Genomic DNA, 24,046 nt, shown 5'->3' with positions numbered 1-24,046 from the left:
GCGGTAGAAGTGTTGTAAATCCGCCCTTCTGTTTGTGCAGGTGATCTTGCGCCGAAGTAGCTCAATAGGGGATGACTCAAAGCAAACTACCTAGGTACAAACCAGAAAGTCTCAGTCTTCGAATACTACAAAGACCAAAACGGATTCGAGTGATGATACCTCGACTTGACCGTCGCTCAAAACAAGGTGTGAAGCAGTCCGAGGTCAGCAAGCCACTTACTCTGATGGTATTGCCCAACCTAATGTCCTCGGGACCTGAGCTCTCTCCGATTCGGCTTGTCTCGCGGCTGCCCACTGAATGAGGGGCAGCTCGGCAAAGCTCTTTTCAGGGGTCCAGGGATAATGCAAGATTGGCTGGAAGTCGCGGGGTATGTAGGAAAAGAGAACCAAGACAAACCCCGCCATCCGATAGCGGAACATGATGTCATTGCCGAAGGGGTCAATGTTGGTGATGGTTCCGAACGCAAACAAAACATAGGTCTCTAGGGAGCAGAGAGCAACAATGTGTTCCATGTTCCACTTTGTACAGTACAATAAACTAGGTAAGATAGGTAAACCGCCTGTCATGATCTGGGACAGTTCATCAACCAAAGAATAAAGGCTCCAGACACCATGATCCATATAAACATGCAATCGATAAAACATATGCAGGCTAATAACTCTTGAGCAAAGAAGGAGAAGGCCACCAAAGTTTCCACCACCGAAAAGAAATAAACCCCCATCCCATATCTATACCGAGGCCCTTAATCATTGCTGAAGCGATTCCAATCTCTCTCTCTCTTTGCCCTCTGAATCCGTTCGATACTATCGACGATTTCGCGTATCATAGCGTTTCGACTGCCTGCTTTTCTTTGTGTTAACCCATAGAATTTCCATCCCAATCACCTCACAGTCCACTGTAGAACGTAGAAGCTTGCCTCATCGTAAAAGAATACCATGCAGGACGGCGTAAAAACTGCGACAAGACCCAGAAGCACAAAAACAACAGTCTTGGCTGCGCTGGCAGAACACACGAGGTTCTACCATGCAAGGAGCCGAGCGCATACAAATAAAAGCTGCAGTATATGCTCGTAAAAAAGGGCGACAAGTCAACCCAACCAAGCCAAGCAAAACAACAACAAGGCAGGGTAGGTACCACACCTCATCACACCGAATAACGGCGCACACCACACTGACCCCACACGGACCCCCGAGTCAACTAAGACGTCGGCAGGAACTGGAGCTCAGCGTCTGGCGGCAGAGTCACACCTCTAACAGAGCTCTTCCGGCGATGTTGCGTGGGCACAACGGACCTGCAACATTACCATTGGCATCTGGCCTAGCAAAGGGGGCTAGGGAGGGGATGGGGCAACTGCTTACGCGATTGATCCCAGTCTCTGTAGAGCCATGAGTACACCTGTATTGCGTGTTAGTCTTGACTCTGCAAATCGATCCTCCGTGATTGTTGTCACTTACCACTCACGCCCTGTGTCATGGTGGCGGTCGCCTCCGTGTTTCTTGTTCCCAGGCTGACCGTCACAACCTCTTCCACAAGGCCCTCCTCGCCCAAACCGTTGGCCCACTTGAAGACCTTCTCGTCCTCACGTCCATCACCGACAACCATGAGGAAGTCCACTGGCGACGTGTGAGTCGCATCTGGCGCCATGCGGTCGCGAAGATCGGAAAAGATCCTTTGGGCAGCCGTGCTCTTGGTCCAGTCAAGCGGCTCCACAAGGACGCAGCCCTCCATGGGAATAGCGTGGACTCGCTGGTCCTCACAAGCGTCGTTGATGTGACTAGCACAATCCAAGGCCTGTCGGGTGGCAGATTCGTAATCTTCCGCCGACTTATAGTGGAAGATGAGCGAGCAGCGCCGATCCTCTATCTCGGCGCCCGGGGTGCGCTCGATGTAGTATGTCAGGATACCTCTGACGGAATCCTTCCAGGAGCGGATTTGATCCGCGTCAGCCATCTCGGTCCACTCCGTGCTACCACAGTCTCTGAGGAAACAACCGTTCTCAGCAATGAGGCCGAGATTAGGGACACGGCGGAACAGACGATCCAGCTCTTCCGGTCTGCGGCCAGACATAACATAAATAGTGTTACGATCGTCAAGGAGCAGGTCGTTCAATACGTCAAGGGTGCGCTAGTAGTGCTCTGTTAGTTGATGATCACTCAAAAGGAAATTGCTGAAGAAAGCATACCTGTGGGCTGACAGGAATGATTTGGTTGACTGGCCCCCAGCTGACCAGGGTGCCCTCAAAATCAAGGATAAAGAGCCTTCTCTCCGTCCTGTTGTACTGTTGAACCAGCGTGTTGAGCGAAAGTCGGGGAACAGAGGTTTGGTCGTGACGGTGCTGCTGTTCATACACAACATCGAGGCGAGCCAGGATCTCGGAAAACCAATGAGACCCTGTGTGGTGGTTAACTGCCTCGTACAGCTTGGTCCATCGCATCTCTTTCTCCTCATCCCCCATCTCTAGAGCCTTCTTGATCGCATCCGCACAGGCCCGATAATCCCAAGGGTTGACCGAAAGCTCATTTCCGCCAAAGAGGGACGACGTGCCAGTGAACTCAGAGAGAATGAGAGATCCATGCTTCTTTTCGCTGATCTTGCCGTCCTGGCAAAAGAGGTACTCATGCGAGGTTAGGTTCATGCCCTCGCGTTGGCTGGTGATCATGAGGGCGTCCGCAACGCTCAATAGAGCAAGATACTGTGCATAGTCGATGTCTTGCTTGAGGTAGACGACGGGCTGGTACGCCAAGTTGGCCCACGAGGAGTTGACACGAGTGACGATGTCGCTAACAGTCGCGTCCAGCTCGCTCTTCTCGCTGGTGGAAAGCGCCACTTGAATGAGGACAACCTTGTCCCTCCACTCCGGATTCTTATTCAGGAAAAGCTCATATGAGAGGAGCTTTTGTCTCACGCCACGAACGTGATCCAGTTTGTCGCGAGCAACAATGAGCTTCTTGCCAGCGTAACGCTCCCTCATGGTGTCCAGCCATCTCTTAACCTCGTCTTCTTCACGATGCTGGCTGAGACTAACAGGATCGATCCCGATTGGGAGATTGACAACGTCGACAAAGCGGTCTTCCAACTGGAGTCCATCTGGAGTGGCCTCCGCACTAAGGAGTCGACTGCAGGTCTGAAGGAAATGTCTCGTGTACTCGTGGATCTGGAATCCAATCAGATTGGCACCGAGCATGCCTTCCAGCAGCTGTTTCCGAACCGCCAGGCAACGGAACACCTCAGATGACGGGAAGGCCACGTGAAGGAAGAAGCAAATCTTGGCTTCTGGCAACTTCTTTCGTACCATGCCAGGGACTAAGAGAAGATGGTAGTCGTGGACCCAAACGACGTCGCCCCGCTTCCAGTTCTTAACGATGACATCGGCGAACGCTTGGTTGACATTGACATAGTATTTCCATGAATGATCCTCGTATGCCTTGCTCTTGGGGTTGTCGGGAATCTGGTAATGAAACACTGGCCACAGAATTTGTTTACAGAAGTGAGAGTAGTGTCCATCAAAGTCCTTGTCGGAGGGGCAGACACTGAGCATGTCGTGCTCCGTGGCGAGCTTGTCCTGAATATCCTGGAGTTGCTGAGTGCCCTGGAGAGCATCAGTGGGCATACCAAGGGTGCCAACCCAAGTGCAGTCTCCAACCTTTCCCTCTCTGGAAGCCGCCTCGGCAGCATTTCGAAGACCGCCATTGCCCTGGTCAGCGTTAACGATCTTCCAGTTGGCATGTGCAAAAACCCTCTCGTGGCTCTCGCTTCTATCGAGTGTGCGAGGTTGTGTGATGCCGGCCCGACCCATCTCCTTGGCCTTCTGATGCAGGTTTCTAGCCTTCTGGATCAACGAAGGAGGTGGCGGTGAGTTCGCCCGCGACATTGGCTGATCTAAACGACCTCCCCAGGTGGGAGAGCTTCGGTCAGCTGGCGCACGAACACCATCTTCTCCAATCGCTGTCGTTGTTGGAATATGAACCCGCAGCCCATCCTCGTTAGTGAAGAGACCGCTGGGCTTCTTCTCGTCGGTCGGAGTATGAGGCGGGGTGATACTGGGCGGTTGGAACAGGCTAGGCTGCCGCTCAGGTGGCGCTGGCCTCGGATTGGGCTGAGGCTTCTCGGAGCGAGACCCGCGCGGAGGTGTGCCGGGGAGTGTGAAATGAATAGTCTTGGGGAGGAATCTGTACAGAAAAACGTAAGTATAGTGCTTCAGGCAGCCCGCACAACATTGACGGCAAGAGACTCACAGTGAAGCAATAAAAACCGTCATAATGGGCAGATGACTGGCCGTCTCTTGCTATCAACAGGTAGGTGGGATTGTAGAAGGGCCGTTGGCGAGGAGTCGGTGGTCGTAGCTACTGGAAAATCCCCAGTGACAAGTTCATGGGGGCCAAGGACAAGGATGAAGCTTTTGCAACGGATATTCTCCCAACGGTAAACAGCCCAGCTTGCAGGATGCGCGAGAGTGCTGTCGGTAACGGCGTCTTTGGTTTGTCGACAGGTCACAAGTGCCCAAACAGAACCAGGAAATGTCACCGTCTCAACAAATGTGGGACGAGCTTAGGACGGATGACCATAAAGGAGCTAAGCTGACGCTCGGATTGTAGTGACGCAAGGTGGCTTTGTGAACAAGCTTAACGGTGCGGCCAGAAGAGCTGCGGCAAACGGGGATGGCGCGTCTAGTGTGGTGTAAAGCCTGATAAGACTTCTCGGTGGACGGACGAAAGAGTTGCGCAGCGTAAAAGAGCCTGGAAGATGCCGGGGGGGCGGGAGAGGAGAACAAAGACTTCGCGAGACTTGATGCTCGAAATCTGTTAGGAAATATCTCCAGTCAGACCAATTGGGCCTTGTCACTCAAAATAGGGCAGCATAGTATTTTGAGGGCGGGGATCAAGTTAGTGCCCAGTGGTCCACCCTCTGACGTAACGAGCCAGAGCCGGGGCTTTTCTTCCCTCGAGTGGATGGCAGTAACCACGGGTGAATCGCTCGAGAAGGGAGCTAAGGATTGGGCATACCTACTTGCCTGTTGATAGCCACCCAGATCGAAGATCGGATGTCTCTATTTGTTGACAGACAACGGTGTTGCAGAAAACGCTGACTAGGGAGTGTGACGGGGTGAGGGCCTCTCTGACGAGCTTTTGGAGACGGATGGTTAAAGACTGTGTGGGTGGCAGACCAGGGGGGTTCTGGAGCTTTTGGTCCGTAGCTAGGTGAAGATCAAAGGCTGACAGGTTTTGAGTTTGATCGGAGATCTGCTGCCGAGAAAGAGTCTTGGTTTGAGCAAGCAAGAAGATCACGGAAATCATGGAAACTTGGAGGAGCTTCGATCACTTTTAATCGGTGTTGGAGCTCGCTTCATAGGCGCTGCTATGCCTGCAAAATGCTCAAGGGAGCGCTGAAAGTGGGGCCTACGGACCAAGAAGCAGCGTCCCGCCAGCCCGTTGTTCGTCATTCCAGCCCGAAACCAGTGGAGATGGACAAGGGACATCGAGGGTGGCATCGAGAGGAATGCCAAGACTGACAGGGGCCAGCTTGGGCTTCCGCAGCTTCCATCCAGTGACAGGGGGCCAGCCCACCACTCAATGCCTTGGAAGTTTTCCCAAAGAGTTTTTGTTGTGCTTGCTTGTTGATGATCCCTTGATCGTCTTACTTCCTGCTATCCAATATCAGTCTCGAATCGCTCCCGCCTATTGTTTATAACTGCAACTCTTATTCGACGGTGGTTTGCGAGCGTTACAGAGTTCTCTTTCCGAACAGTTTCCGGCCTTCCTTACCTATATAATGCAGCGGCTTGTCTGCGCATTGTCTCGGCACCTGTCATGGATCGAAGATTCTGAGCATGCCTTTCATGTTGTACGGCCGTTTCTCTCGGGCAATCACGTAATCTAAAGTCTCCTGTTACCAAATCGAGGCCACATGTCAGGGCCAGGTGATGGCGAACAGTGTGACCAACGGGTTGAGCTGTGGGAGGGAGATGTCTGATAACAGAAAAACTTGATCTATCACTCTGACGTCTGGCTCAGCCTGGCGGAGTTCAACTCCTCGATAGCACCTCCTTTACAAGCAGCTGCTCCAGAGGCCAGTAAGCTCGCGGTCGCCATCCTTTCTCCCACCTGAGCGGCGGCCTCCAATGTGTATGGGCCGTGTCCATTATGTACCTCCTGCTTGACTTGGATATCACAGCGCTGTCAACCACATGCAGTTCTGCAACCACACCCTGAACAGCCGGGCTTGGCTGCCTGGATAATGGATGCTTTGCCAAGGACCTCTTACAAGAAAGTTCTGCATCAAAATATCAATCGAGACATCCATTACCTGGTCCAAGACTCTCACTCGAATTCCGTGACACAGGCTCTTGGGACCGTTGCCGGTCTTGAAAAGCAGATCAGCGGATGGATTCCAGAGGCATGGAAGGTCCGGGCCGGGAACAGTGGAGATAGTTGGTGTCGGTCAGTAGCCTGGTCTGCCCATAACAGCTCTTATGCTTGTCATTGACTTTGGTCTACATATGTATCAGATCCATGACCGTGATATCTTCATTTCAAGCAAGCAATGGTTCTCAAACGCAGGAAATAGACAAGAGCCATTATCGGCTTCGAGTCCGTTACTCCGGCCGAGGGAAGAGGTTCAGAAGAGGGAAGATGACGCTGGTGGTTGGTCACAGCGCAGGGCTGTGGTGAGTGGCAGGGGCCAGAAGGCTGGGCGCCGGCGGCGCTGTTTGGAGCGTTTCCAGACAGATGAGCCACCGAAACACGTCAAATTCCACTAAGAGCAACCTTAATTGAGCAACTCCTCAACGGAGAAAAAGAGGTCCGAGTTTCCTCTGCCGTCCCATGGAGCGTTGTCGGTCCAGTCAGAGGCACAGCATGGGAAACGTGTCGACCTCTTATCAGGTCTGTAAAGCACGCAGAAATGGAATACTCGGCAGCAAGTGCCGTCATGAGGCACAGACGGAAACCCTTCCTGGCCGAATGATGGTAAGCTGGGCGCGCTTATTGTTCTCAACATAATCACCTACCCGACCATCACCGGCTTGGTGACAGTCCATCGTGAAGAGGTAGAATGGAAAAATTTTCATGCTTCACGGGCCGATCGAAGTATAAGCGAAGCGATGAGCCTGTCCCAGCCACATGGACGGCCGTTTGATGTGCGCCATGGAACCATTGACCGTGGAGTCCCGAGATCTCCCGAGCCCACACAGGGCCTTGATAGGCTAAAATCAGACGCCATCCGCCGACGACATCTCATACATCGGAGGGCCGTCAAGTACCATGGTATTTTGATGCCTTCGATCTCTCCATTGGCCGCACTGTTATGTGACACCCAGGGAAGAAAATAACTCATACTGAATTTCTGACATGCTTGGAAAACGGAGACTTGCTTCTGACGGCGCTGTTTGAACGAACGCTATTATGCCACCAAAGCAGCCGTGATCCTACTTTTAGACTGAGACGAATGGCCGAGTATATCTCCGTGATGGCTACATGTATGCCGTCATTTGTGGCATCTTCTGTCAAGGTGATTTCTTCACAAGATTGCTCTCTGTATCTTCACTACCGGTATCTGATGGTGAACTCGACATTATGGGTACCCATGCCTATCATTAGACTGACAACAGGGACAATTGCTACGGCTGTTCTCTCGCCAACCACCACCCAATAGTCAGGGCACCATAACCACCTGTATCCCCTCAATCCCCTCATTCTCCAATGCACTCCGCACCATCATCCTGTGGGCTATCCCCGAGAATCAACACTCCACAGGCACCTCATCCACGAACCCCGATTCCACGGGACCTATTGGAGACAGCTGCAGCAAAGCCAGCAACAGGCCACTAATGCACGGCGTCTGCTCACACACATGTTTACGCAGTAGTCTAGACACCACGATCTGCCGGGGATGGCCCATTGCAGGAAAAAAAGAAGTGTCCCAAGCATCCCAGGGGATGGATGTCACCGTCTCATTTCATGCCATGGTGAAAATCCCGCCCAGTTCACACATAGTATCCAGTAACAATCACAAGCCAAACCATGGCTCTCCTCTTCTGCAGATAGGAGTTGCTATTCCCGTTTTTCCCTAACCGGCCTTATTCTCAACCCTGATTTCCCATCTCGGTTGGCGGCATTTTACCACTCTTTATCTCTCTCGTCTGAGAGTGTTGGAGCAGACTCCCGTCCCTCAATGAGACAGTAGCGGTGAAAGCTCGGCAAAGATAGAAACTCTCTCATACATACTCTATGTGATGACGATCCAAACTCAGCAAAATCCTCCGATCAACCTCTCACAACTACCTGTTCGGGGACGGCACATGAGCCAAGGCTCGCCCAGTACCACAAATGCCGAGAACACCTCCAAATTCCAGTAGCTGAAGACGGCCCGGCCGAATGAAGAATCACCTCACAGCTCGTCTTCGTCTAGCTATATGGGTGTGTGTGTGTGCCCCTCGTTCCAGGATTGGGCACGTGGGTACGTAGGTACGTAAGGCAAGGTAGGTAGTAGGTATGGGTAAAACTTGGTGATCATCAGTTTTGATGGGCAGCCTTCTGGCAGGACAGGATATCACGGAACATGACCCCCGTCCCTATTGCCCGTTTTTGGGCGGTCAAGTTCTCATCGACCTGTCGTGACAGGGCGGATTTGCCCTCCCGGATGCTGTACTCCTCTATCCGTTAAGTAAGACCTATTCGCGATAGGTTTGTTCATTTCCAGTGTTTTAGTCACATGCAACCTTTTGCCTCCGAATAGCAACATAAACGATCATCCTTTTTTTTAAATTCCTCTACCATCAGGGTATCATCACTCCTCGCCCCCCTCTCCTTTACTCTTACCAACCATCCCCTCCTCTCTAGTTCATCCATGTCCTGACAGCCTTATCTTTCCCACCAGACGCCACCTTGGCTCCGTCCCTCGGCGCCCAGTCCACAGCATACACCTCGTCCTCGTGGCCCGGCAGATCCCTCGCCAGCGCGCCCTTCAAAACGTTCCACACCTTGAGGGTGCAGTCTCTGCTACCAGTAACAAGCAAGCGGCTGTCGGCTGACCAGGCGCATTGGAACACCGGACCGACGTGGCCTCTGAGAGTGGTCAAGAACTTGCCGTCTCTGGCGTTCCATAGTTTCTGTTTCATGTGAGCCTTGGACTGGAAAGGAACAAAAGTTATGTAATAAAACTTACAGTATGGTTGTCCCAACCAGCGCTGGCAATCATGGTGCCATCTGGAGAGAAGGCACACTGATTGACCTTGTTTTGGTGACCTAACAGTCTGGCCACCGGTTTGTTCCCGTTGTTGGTTGGATCCCAGAGGTACATTGTGAAATCGTCGCTCGCTGAGACAAACCTCTCGGCAACCTTGCCGTTGATCTTGACGGCCTTTTCGAATCTCTCCTTGGCCTTGGCCCTCTTGGCTTCTTCTGTCTCTGGGACCTCCTTGCTGTGGTCTAGGTAACCTGTTCTCAGGACAAAGTCGCTAGAGAGAGCAATGTTGTTGATCCAGTGGCCGTGGGCGGTTAGACTTTGGACGAGGGTGCCCTTTACGCTATCCCAGATGCGAACAGTTCTGTCTTGAGAGCCGGTGTAAATCTGTCGGGACTCGTCAGTATAGGAGGTCATCTTGTGGATATGTTGCGATCAATCCATACCTGGCCTGTCCCGCCCCATCTCACGCAGGTAATTGAGCTCCTGTGACCGCTCAGCACATGCTCAGTACGGCCAGTGTTGACGACCCATATCCTGGCAGTGCCGTCTTTGGAGCAAGAGACAAGTCTAGGGGTGCCATCACGCCACACTGCTTGCGGTTAGTATGACAAGTTGTTTTCCCGAGAATCAAGAACCACACTTACAATGGTAAGGTTCCCACGCCAATCCCAAAACCCACTTCGCATGCCCTTTGAGCTCGGCTGTCGACTTTCCAGTCGCCGGGTCCCATACCCGCACAGTCTTGTCCATAGAGCAGGTAGCCAGCTGTTGTCCATCTGGCCTCCAGTTTACACTCATCACCCAGCCTGTATGCCCAGATAGCGTCTTCTCGGGTGTACCGGTATCGACATTCCAGATGCGCGCAGTGTTGTCGCCGCTGCCTGTGGCGAGGCGGCTGGAGGAAAGAGGAGAGAACTGGCAGCAGAGGATAGGTTGACCGTGGCCGGAGATCTTGTGGGCCATACGGGAGACAGCCTGGACCCTGAAAACAGCCTGGGGCTCGGCGGAGAGAGTGATGGTCGTTTCGAAGGGGTTGTTCACGCCATGCTTTTTAAGGAGTCCAAGTAGATCTGTGGGATATTGGTCTACAATGACGTCCCTTCCGGGGATGTGGATGCGAAAGCGGTAGGGGGTGAATTCTTCACGATCCTGAATTGGGGTTGAAAGTGTCAGCGCATGAGTTCAAGAGGTAGGTTGAATATAGGGGACTCCGGTGTGATCGTACCCTCCCCATCATAGTGTTCAACAAGGCAGACACATTCTTCTCGGAGGCATCGGCAAAGTTGATCTCAATCACATCGGCCATTTGGTTCCCATCACCATCAACAAAATTGGCCTTGAAGGACCCGAGATCCGTCGCAAGCAGAGGGGAAACATCTTGTTGGACTGTGGTGCGCTCGATCTCTTCTCTCTTTTGCCTCTTCGAGGGAGGGGGAGCTACAGTGGCCATGGTTGTAGATAGCGGGCAGTCTGTGGTGTTGTTTATGCCTATGTTGAAAACAACTGCGGGCGCATTCCAGGACAGCGCGCAAGGGTCAGCACACTCTCTGGTGGGGACAAATTCAAAATTTTGGCGGTCAGAGCATGCAGAATTCGATGCCCCACCTTCATAAGGATGCGCCATGTGGGGCTGACGCGGATGACCCCTGCCCAAAGGCTGGAGCTTCGAGCTCCAGCCTTACAGCTAGAAATCCAATTGCTCCAGCTCTCCACTGGCTGCTTGCCCTCGACGATTCCAACTACAACTCTGCGTCCATACAGTTCGCTCCTTCCTCACAACCAAGGAGTTACGCGACAAATGGAAATACACTACTCTTGTTCATTACGCTATGCTAGTACAAAGGAAAATTCATCATAAGTCCAACCCAGTCCTGCCACTACTCACAAACGCCTGAAAAGAACCGCCCCTCTTGACATCAGTCGCAAAAGACAAAATGCGCGACTACCGATTTGAGCTCCTACCGCGATAGCTCCTCTTCTCATAGTAGTAGTCGTCACTATCCGAATCACTGCTATCATACCTCCTCCTCGAGCGACCCCTAGACTCATGCCGCGCCGATGAGCTCCGACTGACACGCGATTGTGCGTCCGACGACGAAGCACGACTGTACGTCGACTGTCGCTCCAGTCGAACAAACTCATCAGGGTGCGCACCAACCCTGGCGCGTGGGTCCGCATAGTACTCAATGTTTCCACGGTTGGGCTGTCGATAGTCGACATAGGCCGGATGCTGAGGAGTCGGCGCAAATGTCACAGACTGCCGACGCCTGCTTGGTTCGACCGACCGCGATCGACGATTGCCTGTGATGGGCGCTCCGTTCTCAATGATGCGGAGATGCGCCCGGATACGGCGAAGGCCGGCCACTGCGAATGGTTAATACCTTTTACTCTCAGTGAAGACTTGAATGGAGGACAAACTTACAGTCCTTTTCGACCTTGGCCACGAGGAACTTCTCGTACCATTGCTCGTACTCGGGCACCGTCATAAGCCCATCATAGTACGCCTGGCGCAACTTGCGAAAGACATAGGGCGCCTCATCATCAGCTTCATGCTGCTCCTTCTTTCTCTTGACCATGCGCCGGAGCTCCCAGCTCGACTTGATCGACGTCACGATACTACCGCACGCAGCAACCGTTGCCAAAACGACGGGGACACCCATTGTCGCGAGATGGTTAGGTGATGATTGACCTCTGGTTTTCTTCCAACTGGAAGACGGCGGAGGGAGACTAAGGAGGAAGTTGAGGAGAGTCAGGTGCGTTGTCTGCTGGCATGAACTGTTTGATGATGTCGGAGGAAAGGATTTCGATTCCTTGAGGCTCTGGGAGAGCTGGTAGAAAAGGAACTGGAGCCGTCGAGTGCGAGGGCGACACCGGCGACCTGGAAAAACATGTTGCGAATACTTGAGACGATTTTCCCATGGTGCTTGACCTGGTCAGGTCTGTTGATCGCTCTCTTGTTTCGGATGAGCTTCACAGGCCCGGGTCCGGCCCCGTCTCGCCCTGTTCGGACCGGGCTTGGCACATTACTCTCCCGAGTGATGGATTTTCTATCTGCTGGCCGTGCAAAGCTGTAGCTCTTCCCATGACCAGGCCAGAGATCAACTCGATCTGCCCATGGTTCCCCTACCACTGCTGGTTGTTTGCCTTCTAGAAGGCAGCACACAGCGGGTCCCCATCTCGTGTGGGACAAATCGAGTACCAAGTGATCCAGAGCTGTTGCGACTCTGAGAAACACGAGAAATATCTCCCCTTTTGGAACTCAGCCCATTGTTGTTATCTGCTCGCCCGCATACACTATGACATACACTATCATGCAAAGACAATGACTCTCGTCCTTCTACTCGCTCCATCTTCCCCTGCGCCCCTTTAGAGCATTCCTCTCCCCATCACCAAGCAGCCGGCGCTGACAGTCAAAAGCTACTGGTTTCGCCGGCCTCAACCAAGCAGGCCTCAATTCAGTTGGCCAGCATCCTCCCCCACTTTCCACCACGCCAATCAGTTCCCCTCCCTGGTGTTGCTGCGCCGCAAATTCCTTCCCGCTTTACCCATTTGTATGTATGTATACCAAAAAAGAACACGCTCCCACGCCGCAAGCCAGCGTCTTGCCCGTCAGCCTTAGCCATGGTGTCGTCCCCTCTCTCTCCGGTCTTCCTTGTCTCGATCGAAACAAGTTTATAAAACCCCACGGCCAGCCCGTCCGTCGTCCTGACCACGGGTCTTCGTGTTAGAAAGGATCTCGTTTTTTCCCCGATCAATTATTCACTTCCCCCCTTCGGTAACGAGGTCAAGAGTGTGGTCTTTGGAACTGACACATCGACCAACAACCCCACCCCACCTTTTTCGTGTTCCCTGTCAGGATACCAAGCAGTCAGTCAAGGGCGATCAATTGAGTGTTCTTATCGCCAAACGGCCTTCAAAACGGCCTCGAACCAGGAGCAATTGAACCGAGGAATTGGACAGAATGGGCGGCGGATACTACTACGAAACAGAGCCACGTCCGCAATAGTACGCATCTTCTTCATCCTCTCTGCTGACACTCTCTTCGACAAAGCTGATAATTACCAACCAACCAGCACAAGGCCCCCTCCAAGAGCATACTACCAGTCCACCACCCGAACAAGCAGAACCGCGCACGTCATTGACGTTGAAGGACCAGAGCGGTCGCTGTCGCCCTCTCCGACAAGAGTGGTTGTTGTGCAGGAGAAGCGGAGGCGGAGACAGCCAGAGCCGATTGGTTGCTGGGCGTGGTTTTGTGCTAGTTGTTGTTGCTGCTGGGTGTGCTGTGATTGCTTGAATGAGACTTGCTGTCCGATTCGGGAGTATGACTGAGCTGGGAAAACAATGGAAGAGACGACGAGCTGATGTTACGACGAATGATGATACCCAAAACGAAAATCATGACGACAAGAATGGTTGGAGAAAGTGAATGATCGGTACCTCTTCTATTCCTTACATGCTAGACGGCCAGGAAACACAAAAAGAAAAGAATGCAATAACCTTCAAACTCCTGACCTTGGCTGTCAAGAAACGCCTTCAATGCAAATAGTAAAACACCAACCCTGACACCGCTCCTTCCCGTATGACTGCTCCTACTCGACGCCCACCGCCGTCTCTGCTCGACACCGTCCCTGCTCCAGTTTTGCCCTAGGTATCACCCAGTCCCTCTCACCGGCCCCCCATTCAACAATTCATCCTGCCCACCCCCCAGCAAATTTGCCGCAGCAACATCCGGATAGAAAAACGCCGCTACCGCAATCATGACATAGCCCGCAACCAAGAGAGCTCCCTCGAGATAATTACTTCTTCCATCCAGCACGAGGAAGCTGACAATGAACGCCGAGACAACCACGCACACCGTTTCGAACAAGGTAAAGAAGAGACTCATATCTTTGCCCATGGCCCACCCTAGTATTACCACGAGAGGTGTGACAAACAATGCAATCTGTATTGACGAACCAACGGCAACACCAATAGCAAGATCCATCTTGTTCTTGAGAGCGACTGTGACAGCTGTCAAGTGCTCTGCTGCGTTGCCGACAATTGGGAGAAGGATCAGCCCGATAAACGCCTCTGACAAGCCCGTATCAGATGCCAAAAGTGGTGTGATGGCTGAAACCATGAACTCTGCTTGGAGGGATATCAACGCCGTTGAAATGAGCAGGACAAGGATGGGAGGCCAGATTGGAGGTTTGGAGGAGGTGGTGGACCGACCATCGTCAGGAGAAGTCGTAGGGGCAGAGGTAGTTGACGGTGGGGGATCAGCATTGGCAGTGGAAAACCTGAAGCTGGGATCAAATATAGAGGAAGAAGTGGGAGGGCCACGGTTCAGAGGGAGCGAACGGGCACGGCGTGGGCAAGCAGGTGGGAGATTGGAAGGGTTGTTGATGCTCAGTCCTGATTGACGGGGTGTGAAGAGAGGTAATTGGCGAAAGCTCAACGACAAAGGTCGTGGCGAGGTTGGGACAGGTTGTGCTTCCAGCGAGGGGCCCTCTTCAAAGGCCACTCGGCGGATCGATGGCTGTGTCTGCTCGCCAGAGTCACAATGTCTTTTGGAATGGTGTCGCTTGTGGTGATGTTTCGACTTCTTTGACTTCTTGTGGGAGTGGGTAGGAGCTCCTTGACCCGACTCGTGCCCGTCAGTAACAGCGTCAGGGTGGGTGTCTTCTGCCGATCCCGTGCCATGAAGTTGAAGTGCCTCTAGTTGTCTTCCACGCCCGGTCCCCTCGTCTTCCCTATTTTCGTCGCTCGAAGTATTGTGGTCGCTGTCCATTTCATCCAGCGAGCTCGACGAGTGAAAATAGTGCGCTGCCGGTCCAGGCCTGGTCTCCATCTCAATGATATGCTGCGGTGTCGACTCATACAGGTACGAATGTGACTTCAGCTGAAACACCAGGTAGAGAAGATAAACAAGCAGCAAGATCACCGATGTGCCCCTGCTGATCTTGAGGACCTTGTCGTCTGCCGTGAGGATCTTGCTGAAAGAGGCATGGAAAACTGTCGGTATGAGCAGACTCATCACACTCAAGGCCAAGAGAGAGGCACTGGTTTGCGTGACGGTCGAGTTGTAGATTTGCTCCCGGAACCGCAGACCGCCGAGGAGGAAGCACATGCCGAGGATCAGCAGGACGTTAGCCAATATCGAGCCCACAAGCGATGCTTGAACGATTCGAATCTGATCCTTGCAGAGGGCGATACTGCGGGGATGTTAGCACACGAAGACAAGGTGAGACACGGCCAAGACGAACATGAAGATGATCAGCTCGACAGCATTGCCAAAGGTGACATTCATCAAAGCCCCCACGGTATCGCCCATTCGGCTGGCTACACTCTCCGTCGCATGGCTGAGCAAACTGGCGAGTGGAATAATTGCAATAGCGTTGACACCGAAAACCACGCCTGCAGGCAAATGCGCAAAACCTATTGCTGTGTCAGAATCACCAACTTTAAAGGAACCAACAGCGGCAGCGACGACATACGGACAGCAAACCCAACTGGGACAAAGATGAGTAGTACATTGACGATGCTCGAGAACAGGATAGCTCGTATGGTTAGCCAGAAGCCTGTGAAGGCATTCCTTGAGGTGTCTTCTGCTGGGCGATCTCGGCGTCCTTCTCGTCGTTCGTTCCCAGCTTCGGCAGCATGGGTCCTCGGGGGTGTCCCGGTAAGAGGAGAAGGGCCATGGGCCTTTGCCCTTGCCCAAGTTCGGATGCGATCTGAAAGAATCTTGTCAACATCTGTGTGTGGTTGTGTGGTTTGTGTGTCTGTGCTGTGTTTATTCGCCGAGAGAGCTCCTCGAACTCTTCTTGGCCGGACTGACGGTTGTCCCTCCGCCTTGGCAACGGATCCGGACCGACCGTTTTCATCAGAAGACTGTGACCAGGGGATTGGAAAGGAGCGGGTTTGTAACTGGGACTGTTCCAAGCAATCCTGCAATGGAACTTGTTACGTTCGCACAACATTTCCTCGGCGGAGAACGGGCTTCTTTGCGTTGTTGCCCACCGAAGTGAGCAGCTGGTCCTTGATGATAGGGATGCAAAGGTAATGATAGGAGAATAATATCAAACAAGAGGGAAGAACGAATGCTAAACCAAAAAAATCAGGATGAAGGGGTCAAAGATAAAGCCAACGTTCCCATTGCCCAACGGCAGAACATCTACGTCAACAACACAACGACAGACTCTGTAGAAAGGTAAAAAGGGTAAACTGGAAGAAGAATGAAAACGATGGTTTGCAGAGAATTCAGAAAAAGAGAAGCTAAGAACACGGAAGACACTCACGCATCGGTAAGTCGGGCACTTCGGCTACCGGTTCAGGGCCGAGCACGAGTAGTGCAAGGGTAACAGGGGGCGGAAGCTCGAACGGACGATGGTAGTAGTAGCGAGCGTGAACGCGAGCTTTGTGAGGGAAGGCGAGCCTTTTCTTCTTCTCAGATGGATGAAATTGTTACTGCTTCCAGAAAGTGGAAAGGGGAAGAGAATGGTTGAGAAACAGCTGGTTCCTGGCCTGAGAAAGTCACTAGAGCAACAAACTTTCCTGAATCCTTCCGAGAGCAGGTAAGATAGATTAGGCCGTGCAGCTGCAGGCCAAGGTGCATTTGTTTGTGTCTACATGCAAGCACGATCACACGGTTCACTGCGTTTTGCTGGGTCGATGCTGTGTGGACAATTGAATTTGCGTCACCCTCCACTGCTCCCACCAGCGAAACCCACGGGGTTGATAGGCGGTCAGAGAAGCAAACGATGCCAAGTATGGCTCTGACAGCTTGCGAGGGACAGCTAGATCGAGGACTCTCAAGATGCACAAAGAGGGAACCTTCTGTTGACAGTCACCTTGCTGCAACCTTGGGCGTCATGACACGACACCCATCACACGGAGGGCTAAGCACATGGCCCACAACCGGATGCTATTTAGAAGACACCCGCATCTTCGAATCGAGATCTGCTAGTTGAATCGAAGAATTTCTACGAATTCCATCATGGTATGCAACGCTTACTGACTTGGTGCTCCCTGGCGTTGAGGGTCATTCACCTTGTTTACGTTCAGAGTACTGTCTGGGTGTGACTCGAAGAGATAACATCAAAGCCGAGCAAAAATAACACCCACTGGATCACTCAATGCAGAATCAGAAGATGTTTATGGAAGATGTGGCGATATCTTCATGCGTGAGCTATCGGAAAGCCCTTCCAAAATCGTCAATAGTAGCGGGTCGAAATGAAACCTTCACGATCGAGTAACCAAAGCAATAAATCGGCAGAGCATGTGCTCTCAACCGTGCTACAGCTTACTGTTTTATGATATCTTTAACTCAACAAAATATCCCATTGCCCAACATCCTGATGGCCTTGATTGACAGAGAGTTTTCTTATATCCAGCACTTGACATCTCAACCGGATACGTTAAACTCGTCAATAACACTGACAGGCTTGACGAACGTGCCCACTGGTTTGTATTCAAGATGCCCAAATCCAAAAGCCTTGGGACCTCCAAGCTCTATGCCTCTCTCTGAATTCGTCCACTTGTCCGATGCCGCGAGGGCAATCACCATGACCAGCAGTCCATATCTGTACTCGGGCGTGCCGATAGCCTCCCCATTCTGTGCATCAATAACACAAATCAAGTCTGGGACAATAGCCAGGACATCTTCCTGTTTCTCTAGAACACCCTCCTCTTGACCATCGAGAATCTTGACAGCGGCAATGTTTTCGTTCTTGAATGGAATTTTGATACGGCCAGTGAATTGCTGCTCTCTTCCTTTCCCAGTCGTGTGATAGTCCGACCCAGACACATCAGTTCCCTCAATGATGCACTCTCCATAGACATGACCCATTCTCAGGGTGCGTTGCACACCAACAATCTTGCCCTTGAACAAGACCTTGCCGCTCGCAGAACCCCCGCACTCGTCAATGATGCTCTCTGCCATAGTCTCAAGCCGATTTTCTTGTCTGGCCCTTGCAACAGCCCTTCCAATCCTCCATGCCTGCGAGATCGTGTTCTCCACCACCCATCTCTTCATCTCGGCACCAGTGACAGGGGGCTCCGCTGCAGCGACTTGAGAGCCCATATTACTGAGAGCAGCTCTCATAATCCTCTCCACTTGACGATCCGAAGAGGCCTTGGGCATAACGACGACATTGCCGTTGCCATCAGCAATACAGATTGGAGACCAGATAGGCTGTCGTTCGTTAAACACAACCGGCGTAGTCTGCCACTTGGTAGGGTAGGCCCGTCCCATCCAGTCACCGTCCACGCAAGGAAGATCCATATTGCTGCTTGCTCCCAGCGTCAAGCCCTGAAGGCCATTCCCTCCCCCTATTTCAAGAGCAATCATGTGTGTGGCCTGGTTGTCACAGATCTTGTACAGCTCGTTCTGAGCTTCCATCATCTCGTCCCCTTGGAGCTTTTCGATACTGACAGTTGGACTTCCTGCGCCACCTCCACAACCAACAGCTGCGTCATCTTCTACATCCTCAGGGCTGACAACACGCACTGTTGCCCCGGCTCGGAGCAGCTGTCGAAGTAGGATCATATGTGGATAAGGAGATCCACCACCACCGGTACCGAGGATGTAACAGCCGGTAGAGATCCAGCTCAAGTCGGTCTCGTTAACATGCCAGACGCGGTTGCGGACGTCTGGCTTGTAGGTTGAGATGTCCACTTGGTGCGCCTCTTTACCCACTTGCTTCTTGTTTTGTCTACCAGTTGCGGCTTGTTGGAATGGTTGCTCTGACTCGGTCTCCTGTTGTTCAGATGCTTGCTCTGACGATAGCTCGGCGATTGTGTCAGTGTGCGACAGGTCGAAATCGCCGGCAGCTCGGACGACGAAGCGGGTCTTGTTTGCTACATACTGGCACTGCTATTAGCTCCCTTTCAAGTAGACCTGTGCAATGTCTAGGTTGGTATCTAATCATAAAACTTACTTGTAGTGGTAGTTCCTCCACCTCGACAATCTTGACCGACTCAGCCGTTGCGCCAGCGGCAATGACCTTTGCCTTTGCCTCGTCTGATATCTCTGCCAACAATTGCTTGACTGTCTGGGTTTCGGTGGACCTGATGGTGTCTACAACGGCACTAATACGGGCAATGGCTGCGCCAATAGCATTGGCAACTTGGGACCATTCCGGCTTGAGCACCTTGCTGGCACCACGGAGCTGATTCGGGGCAATGATGGCACCCCCTCCAACGAGAACCACAGCAGTATCCGCAGGGGAGGTCTTCATTGTGTCGATGATCTTTTCGAGCTTCTTCTTTACAAGGGTCTCGTAGACGGAGGCTTCGTCCTGTGTAAGTGCCCCCTGAACCAGCTCAGGGGTTCCGATGCCAAGAGCAGGATTGGCCGCAACTGCACAGTCGGTTGCTGTGAGAGTCTTTCCTCCAAAGACGATAGACTCGCTGGTTAACTTGTAGCCGACACTGTGCGGGCCGATCGAGAAGGTGTCGCCTTTTCTAACGATGGAGCCGCCACCGAGACCGATGCTTTTGACGTCGGGACAGGAGAAGTTCTGTCATTATTGTCAGCACTGTGCATCTTGGGAAGTGGAAAGGACACTGACCATCCTAACACCAGAAAAATCACTATAGGCCGCCTGTTGTCTTGGGAAGCCGTTCGGCAACAGCAGTCCAACATCCGTCGTAGTGCCACCGATGTCCACCACCATCATCCCTTCTCCTTGTCCATCGGCGTTTGCTTTGTCCTCTCCTTGAACAAGGAAGGCCGCCCCTCGCATGCTGTTCGTAGGCCCGCTGCTAAAAGTCTTGATGGGAAACCGGGAAGCCACCTCGCCTGACAAAACCGTCCCGTCGTTCTGGGTAATGAAGACAGGACACTTGATGCCTAGTTGTCTGACTGGTTTCTGGAACGACTTGATCGTTTTCCTTGCAAAGCGGAGGATCGAAGCGTTGAGCAAAGCAGCATTTTCTCTCTCAAGGAAACCAAGATTGGCCACCTCCTTCGAGCAGACAACATCGCAACCAGGTATTCGCCTTCGGATGATGTCGGCAGCTCTCTCTTCTTGTCTTTCCACGGTGTCGATGGGACTGAAAACACCGTTGACGACAACGCTGGTGATGCCCCTTTTCTTGATTTCTTCGCAATGTTCCAGAATCTCGTTCTCGTTGATATCACTGATCAGTTCGCCATCCACCTCCAGTCCTCCCTTTACAAGGGCATAGTAACCCAGAATAATCTCTCTCAGATCGTCGGGCCAGTCTACACAAGGGGGGGCATGCTTTGAGAAGGGGCCTGACAGTCGAATGACAGCCACCTTGCTGAGACGGGCCTCGTCTCTCTCGACGATGGCATTGACGAAGTGTGTTGTGCCGATGGTGACAGTTGCCACTTGCTCCGGAGAGATGTTGGCCGAGGTAAACAGGTTGGTGACAGCTTTGCTGATTCCATCGCTTGGATCGGGCGTGGTGGCTGCTTTATGCCATGCCAGGATGCCTCTAGTCTGGGGGTCGTTGGCTCGCGAGGGATCGAGGATCACGCCGTCAGTATTGGTGCCTCCAACATCAACACCTATCCGGAGAGTCTTCTGGAGAGAGATATCTGCCATGGTGCGCGGTTTTTGGGCCTGGGGTTTGCTTTCAGGGCGATCAAGTGGTATAATGCGCTTTGTCAAGCAAAAAGACAACGATAAAGATGCTAGCAGTGATACGTTGTATGCTGAAGGACTGAAACCGGATTATCAGATCATCAGATAAGCCCGGACCGTGGTTAGAAGGAAGGTTCACGGCGGCAGGCCAAGACCGGAAAGCCGCTCTCGGACAATTTCCCCCCACTCCCGGGTATCTGTGTGCGGAGAGGTGGGTTCAGTGTGTTCTCGCCTTGCCGGGGCGCCCTTGTTCATTTTCAGGCACCATGACTGCTGAAGAGCACCATAGGTATGGCATAATTATTTCCAAGCCCCACGGAGGACTTCGATTTCCCTGATATTACGAGTTCTGTTCCTGTCTCTACTTTGCAAAAAAAAAAAAAAAAAAACCATAGAAAGCAAAGATATCGGCAGAATGCAACCCCCACACATACCTACTATTCCCGACATAGTGATACCCCCGATGGCTCTTCCTGCCATAACCTTCAGATCAAGATTGCCAGCAACGACCGCCGCGGTCAAATCAAGCATTTTGGGTACGGATGTCAACTAGGAACTCTTCCGCCAATGGAGGTAAGTCTTGATCCATGTCAACCTTGTGACAGCGGTTCCCCAGATGAGCCATGCAATCAGACATTGTCCTGGTATTAACATCAGATTAGCCGCGCCCAGCCATGAACCCTACCACTATAAACTCGCCATGCAATGTCCAAGTGCCGATATATCAGGGGAGATGAGGGAAGAAGCATACAAATACGTCCAGCACTCGCCTGCTCTGAGATCCTCGTCAAGAAGCAAGCCGGAGTTCCCTTCCAACAACTTCGATATCAAACACCGTCATACGGAGACTCCCAACAAGCTGATACAATGTGGTCCCTTGAAGCTTTATTCCTGGCTGGCCTTGCATCAGGCCTGACCGTGGTTGAGCACAAGCCCTTCATGCGCAAGAACATCGATCCGATTGTCTACCCCGGCCAATACGTCTCCCATATGCACTCCTTCTACGGTTCAGACGCCCTGACCAAAGACCTCCCTACAACAGCAGAACTACAAAAAGGATGTCCCTCCGGAGAGAACCCAAACGATCTTTCTGTCTACTGTATGCAATCTGCTCCCCCCATCCAACAAAGACCAGAAAAAAACACCGCAAAGACGGTTTGAAAACCCCTCCTTTGAAAAAACACTAAGAACCAACCCACCCAGGGGCACCAACCCTCTACTACGTCAACGGAAACACCCACACGGAAATCTACCCCGCCACCTTCAAAACCTACTACGAAAACATCGACCGCGCCGAGATCCCCTTCCCCCGCGACCTCGTAATGGTAGCAGGCAACGCCTCTGCCAAATCCCAAACCGACGTCCAGGAAAACCTCAACATGATCACCTGGTGGTGCGACGGCAACGGCCCCGAAGATCGCAACCGGCGTGACCGTGCGGCCCTCCCGCTGTCGACTTGCTCGGCCCATCTACAGGCCATCCTCCGGTTCCCGGACTGCGTCAACCCCGACAAGATCTCCGAGTACACGTACGCCGCCGCCCAAGGGAACAAGTGCCCGGTTGGGATGAAGAGAATGCCTAGCTTGCGGTTTTCGATCAGGTATAATACCCGCGGGGCTATTCCTCAGGGGTGGAAGGGAGTGCCGCCTATCAAGTTGGCTTGTGGGGAGGTTTGTTACTTGTTTTGTTGCGTTTGATTTTTTGTTTGAAATGCAAGAGACATTACACTGACAACTTCGTGGACAGATTGGTGTTGGGTATTGCTTCCATGGCGACTTTATAAACGGCTGGTATGACGACGCGGCAAAGGCGATGTTGCAGGCGAAGGGACAGTCTTTTATGAGGATTGATGGTGCTCATGGGAATGGCAAGACCTACAGCAAGTGCAAGGCAAAGGACCAGGATCCTAACAATGGGACTAGTGACTATCACAAGAGTTTGGAGATGATGGGCAAGGGTGGGCATTCTTAGATGTCAACATTGAACTTCACCACGTGTTGAAGTCTTTTGAACTCCTTCCTAGATGACACAGGGTAAGCGGCGTTGAAACTCTGAATATTGATGGTAGAAAATTGACACGACATTTGTGAAGTTGCACCAAACCACATGAGACAATGTTCGTGGGAAGGGAAGTGAAATCTCATTTCTGCTTTCCTATTCCAGACCAGTCGCCTTGATTGTTTGGTCGAACACGTCAATTTAAAATCTACTTCTGTTTTTCAATGCTAAGCCAATCTTCTTGATCGCGAACTCCCTGTTGTCAACCTCGTCATCGGAGCTATCGTTGGCGGGTTTCGAGGAAGCAGCCGATGGCTTGGTGGCACGGGAGGTGATGGAAGGTGTGAAGATGTCTGATGGTCCAGCCATTATCGCTGCTGCCACCAAGCGAAAGAACCTCCGGATATGTCCCCGTTGGCGAATGGCTTCCCAGACTGCTTGTCACGCCCCGTGGAAGACCGTCGGGGTGGAAACCAATGGGCTCGAAATCCTGCCAGGGCATCGGGGTCGTCAATGTTGTGTGGCGGTGAACCACCAGTGGCATCTCCATCAAGGGAAGAATGACAGAGGCGGAGATAGATGAAGGGAAGACAACGGGAAGAATCTTGTAGACATGGTGGGGAGAGAAACGTCGAAAGAGTGTACCAGGCAACTGGACATCTGTTTTGACGAGATGTTAGGCTACGGACAAAGGTAAAGGCTTTGTGCGTTTGCAAAGGAAAAAATACATACCTCGATCAAATCTGAGATTGCCACTCTTGGTCCGAAGACTCTAGCTTCTTGGAGTTGGGTTTGAGGTTTGTAGTTTGTGATGAAAGAGTTTGGGTAGATCGGGAATGGTTTTTTGGGAAAGGTTTCCCCGCTTTCTGTCACTTGTCCAACATTGTTTCACTTGGGACCACCTGCACTTTAGGCAGACAAAAGGTCAGGCCGTCATCTGATGCTGTGGGCTCTTAGATGGTAGGAGCAAGTAGGTGCTCCTCCCATCCACATTCTCCGACCGCGGGAGCCATGTTTCATCGATGAAAGGATACTGCTGAGCATGGGCACTAAAGATTGATGCATTCCAATAGTGAGAAGCTTCGGTATATGACGGGCTATGTGAATAGGAGCGGCATCTTCATCAAGATTTATCCTCTCTGTTAGCATAGTTTGTTGCCCTGTGTGTTATTCCGGGTTCCGTTGCAAGTCTAGAAGAGCAGAATCAGACCCCTGAAGGGCACTGTGCATTCTAAAGTCCACACTGTACGCTGAGCTGTACGGTATGACCAAT

The 24,046-nt window shown here is 52.2% G+C and overlaps 10 protein-coding genes across 10 annotated transcripts; 2 read left to right on the top strand and 8 right to left on the bottom strand.

The window, feature by feature from the left end:
- Positions 1-76: 76 nt before the first annotated feature.
- On the bottom strand, positions 77-513 carry QC764_0006920 (uncharacterized protein; the record flags this gene model as incomplete). Its single annotated transcript, XM_062939805.1, has 2 exons — positions 77-86; positions 221-513. The coding sequence occupies 2 exons, from the start codon at positions 511-513 to the stop codon at positions 77-79; spliced, it is 303 nt and encodes a 100-aa protein (XP_062804706.1).
- Positions 514-1,355: 842 nt separating this feature from the next.
- TPS3 (Trehalose-6-P synthase/phosphatase complex subunit) lies at positions 1,356-4,259 on the bottom strand (the record flags this gene model as incomplete). Its single annotated transcript, XM_062941811.1, has 4 exons — positions 1,356-1,396; positions 1,456-2,125; positions 2,184-4,170; positions 4,237-4,259. 4 exons carry the CDS (start codon positions 4,257-4,259, stop codon positions 1,356-1,358), a joined length of 2,721 nt encoding a protein of 906 aa, XP_062804705.1.
- Positions 4,260-4,529: 270 nt separating this feature from the next.
- Positions 4,530-6,718, bottom strand: QC764_105679 (uncharacterized protein; the record flags this gene model as incomplete). The annotated part of the gene is made up of 2 exons (XM_062941810.1): positions 5,009-6,718; positions 4,530-4,800 (listed from the first exon to the last, which is right to left on the bottom strand). The coding sequence occupies exons 1-2, from the start codon at positions 5,293-5,295 to the stop codon at positions 4,530-4,532; spliced, it is 558 nt and encodes a 185-aa protein (XP_062804704.1). The 5' UTR covers positions 5,296-6,718.
- A 1,998-nt stretch (positions 6,719-8,716) lies between these two features.
- On the bottom strand, positions 8,717-10,755 carry RSA4 (ribosome assembly). Its single transcript, XM_062941809.1, has 5 exons — positions 10,410-10,755; positions 9,829-10,333; positions 9,628-9,773; positions 9,164-9,568; positions 8,717-9,107 (listed from the first exon to the last, which is right to left on the bottom strand). Exons 1-5 carry the CDS (start codon positions 10,632-10,634, stop codon positions 8,835-8,837), a joined length of 1,554 nt encoding a protein of 517 aa, XP_062804703.1. The 5' UTR covers positions 10,635-10,755; the 3' UTR covers positions 8,717-8,834.
- Positions 10,756-10,888: 133 nt separating this feature from the next.
- QC764_105655 (uncharacterized protein) lies at positions 10,889-13,736 on the top strand. The gene is made up of 2 exons (XM_062941807.1): positions 10,889-13,189; positions 13,258-13,736. Exons 1-2 carry the CDS (start codon positions 13,146-13,148, stop codon positions 13,511-13,513), a joined length of 300 nt encoding a protein of 99 aa, XP_062804701.1. The 5' UTR covers positions 10,889-13,145; the 3' UTR covers positions 13,514-13,736.
- Positions 10,910-12,649, bottom strand: QC764_105660 (uncharacterized protein). The gene is made up of 2 exons (XM_062941808.1): positions 11,607-12,649; positions 10,910-11,548 (listed from the first exon to the last, which is right to left on the bottom strand). The coding sequence occupies exons 1-2, from the start codon at positions 11,842-11,844 to the stop codon at positions 11,127-11,129; spliced, it is 660 nt and encodes a 219-aa protein (XP_062804702.1). The 5' UTR covers positions 11,845-12,649; the 3' UTR covers positions 10,910-11,126.
- Positions 13,166-16,794, bottom strand: QC764_105650 (uncharacterized protein). Its single transcript, XM_062941806.1, has 4 exons — positions 16,462-16,794; positions 15,661-15,897; positions 15,430-15,601; positions 13,166-15,378 (listed from the first exon to the last, which is right to left on the bottom strand). The coding sequence occupies exons 1-4, from the start codon at positions 16,463-16,465 to the stop codon at positions 13,836-13,838; spliced, it is 1,956 nt and encodes a 651-aa protein (XP_062804700.1). The 5' UTR covers positions 16,466-16,794; the 3' UTR covers positions 13,166-13,835.
- A 522-nt stretch (positions 16,795-17,316) lies between these two features.
- On the bottom strand, positions 17,317-21,090 carry QC764_105640 (uncharacterized protein). Its single transcript, XM_062941805.1, has 3 exons — positions 19,735-21,090; positions 19,102-19,683; positions 17,317-19,028 (listed from the first exon to the last, which is right to left on the bottom strand). The coding sequence occupies exons 1-3, from the start codon at positions 20,734-20,736 to the stop codon at positions 17,568-17,570; spliced, it is 3,045 nt and encodes a 1,014-aa protein (XP_062804699.1). The 5' UTR covers positions 20,737-21,090; the 3' UTR covers positions 17,317-17,567.
- A 2-nt stretch (positions 21,091-21,092) lies between these two features.
- On the top strand, positions 21,093-23,018 carry QC764_105630 (uncharacterized protein). Its single transcript, XM_062941804.1, has 3 exons — positions 21,093-21,874; positions 21,979-22,445; positions 22,522-23,018. Exons 1-3 carry the CDS (start codon positions 21,481-21,483, stop codon positions 22,744-22,746), a joined length of 1,086 nt encoding a protein of 361 aa, XP_062804698.1. The 5' UTR covers positions 21,093-21,480; the 3' UTR covers positions 22,747-23,018.
- Positions 23,019-23,053: 35 nt separating this feature from the next.
- On the bottom strand, positions 23,054-23,323 carry QC764_0006830 (uncharacterized protein; the record flags this gene model as incomplete). The annotated part of the gene is made up of 1 exon (XM_062939803.1): positions 23,054-23,323. One exon carries the CDS (start codon positions 23,321-23,323, stop codon positions 23,054-23,056), a length of 270 nt encoding a protein of 89 aa, XP_062804697.1.
- Between the last annotated feature and the right edge of the window lie 723 nt (positions 23,324-24,046).

Source organism: Podospora pseudoanserina, chromosome 1, assembly GCF_035222485.1.
Source record: "Podospora pseudoanserina strain CBS 124.78 chromosome 1, whole genome shotgun sequence".
Classification (NCBI taxonomy): domain Eukaryota; kingdom Fungi; phylum Ascomycota; class Sordariomycetes; order Sordariales; family Podosporaceae; genus Podospora; species Podospora pseudoanserina.
The sequence above is the reverse complement of the archived record's forward strand: the minus strand, read 5'-3'. Positions and strand labels throughout refer to the sequence as shown.

What these genes read in the sequence shown, in the direction of transcription:
- RSA4 (XM_062941809.1), bottom strand. Translation starts at nt 10,634, where the DNA reads ATGGCCACTGTAGCTCCCCCTCCCTCGAAGAGGCAAAAGAGAGAAGAG. An exon ending in GGCGTGGGAACCTTACCATT is followed by an intron (nt 9,774 to 9,828) that starts GTAAGTGTGGTT and finishes AACCGCAAGCAG; the next exon opens with TGTGGCGTGATGGCACCCCT. An exon ending in GATGGGGCGGGACAGGCCAG is followed by an intron (nt 9,569 to 9,627) that starts GTATGGATTGAT and finishes GAGTCCCGACAG; the next exon opens with ATTTACACCGGCTCTCAAGA.
- QC764_105640 (XM_062941805.1), bottom strand. Translation starts at nt 20,736, where the DNA reads ATGGCAGATATCTCTCTCCAGAAGACTCTCCGGATAGGTGTTGATGTT. An exon ending in ATTTTTCTGGTGTTAGGATG is followed by an intron (nt 19,684 to 19,734) that starts GTCAGTGTCCTT and finishes CAATAATGACAG; the next exon opens with AACTTCTCCTGTCCCGACGT. An exon ending in TGGAGGAACTACCACTACAA is followed by an intron (nt 19,029 to 19,101) that starts GTAAGTTTTATG and finishes TAGCAGTGCCAG; the next exon opens with TATGTAGCAAACAAGACCCG.
- QC764_105650 (XM_062941806.1), bottom strand. An exon ending in CCCAGTTGGGTTTGCTGTCC is followed by an intron (nt 15,602 to 15,660) that starts GTATGTCGTCGC and finishes ACACAGCAATAG; the next exon opens with GTTTTGCGCATTTGCCTGCA. An exon ending in GTCGAGCTGATCATCTTCAT is followed by an intron (nt 15,379 to 15,429) that starts GTTCGTCTTGGC and finishes ACATCCCCGCAG; the next exon opens with TATCGCCCTCTGCAAGGATC.
- QC764_105655 (XM_062941807.1), top strand. Translation starts at nt 13,146, where the DNA reads ATGGGCGGCGGATACTACTACGAAACAGAGCCACGTCCGCAATA. An exon ending in ACAGAGCCACGTCCGCAATA is followed by an intron (nt 13,190 to 13,257) that starts GTACGCATCTTC and finishes CCAACCAACCAG; the next exon opens with CACAAGGCCCCCTCCAAGAG.
- QC764_105630 (XM_062941804.1), top strand. Translation starts at nt 21,481, where the DNA reads ATGTCCAAGTGCCGATATATCAGGGGAGATGAGGGAAGAAGCATACAA. An exon ending in AAACGATCTTTCTGTCTACT is followed by an intron (nt 21,875 to 21,978) that starts GTATGCAATCTG and finishes CAACCCACCCAG; the next exon opens with GGGCACCAACCCTCTACTAC. An exon ending in TCAAGTTGGCTTGTGGGGAG is followed by an intron (nt 22,446 to 22,521) that starts GTTTGTTACTTG and finishes CTTCGTGGACAG; the next exon opens with ATTGGTGTTGGGTATTGCTT.
- QC764_105660 (XM_062941808.1), bottom strand. Translation starts at nt 11,844, where the DNA reads ATGGGTGTCCCCGTCGTTTTGGCAACGGTTGCTGCGTGCGGTAGTATC. An exon ending in GGCCAAGGTCGAAAAGGACT is followed by an intron (nt 11,549 to 11,606) that starts GTAAGTTTGTCC and finishes AACCATTCGCAG; the next exon opens with TGGCCGGCCTTCGCCGTATC.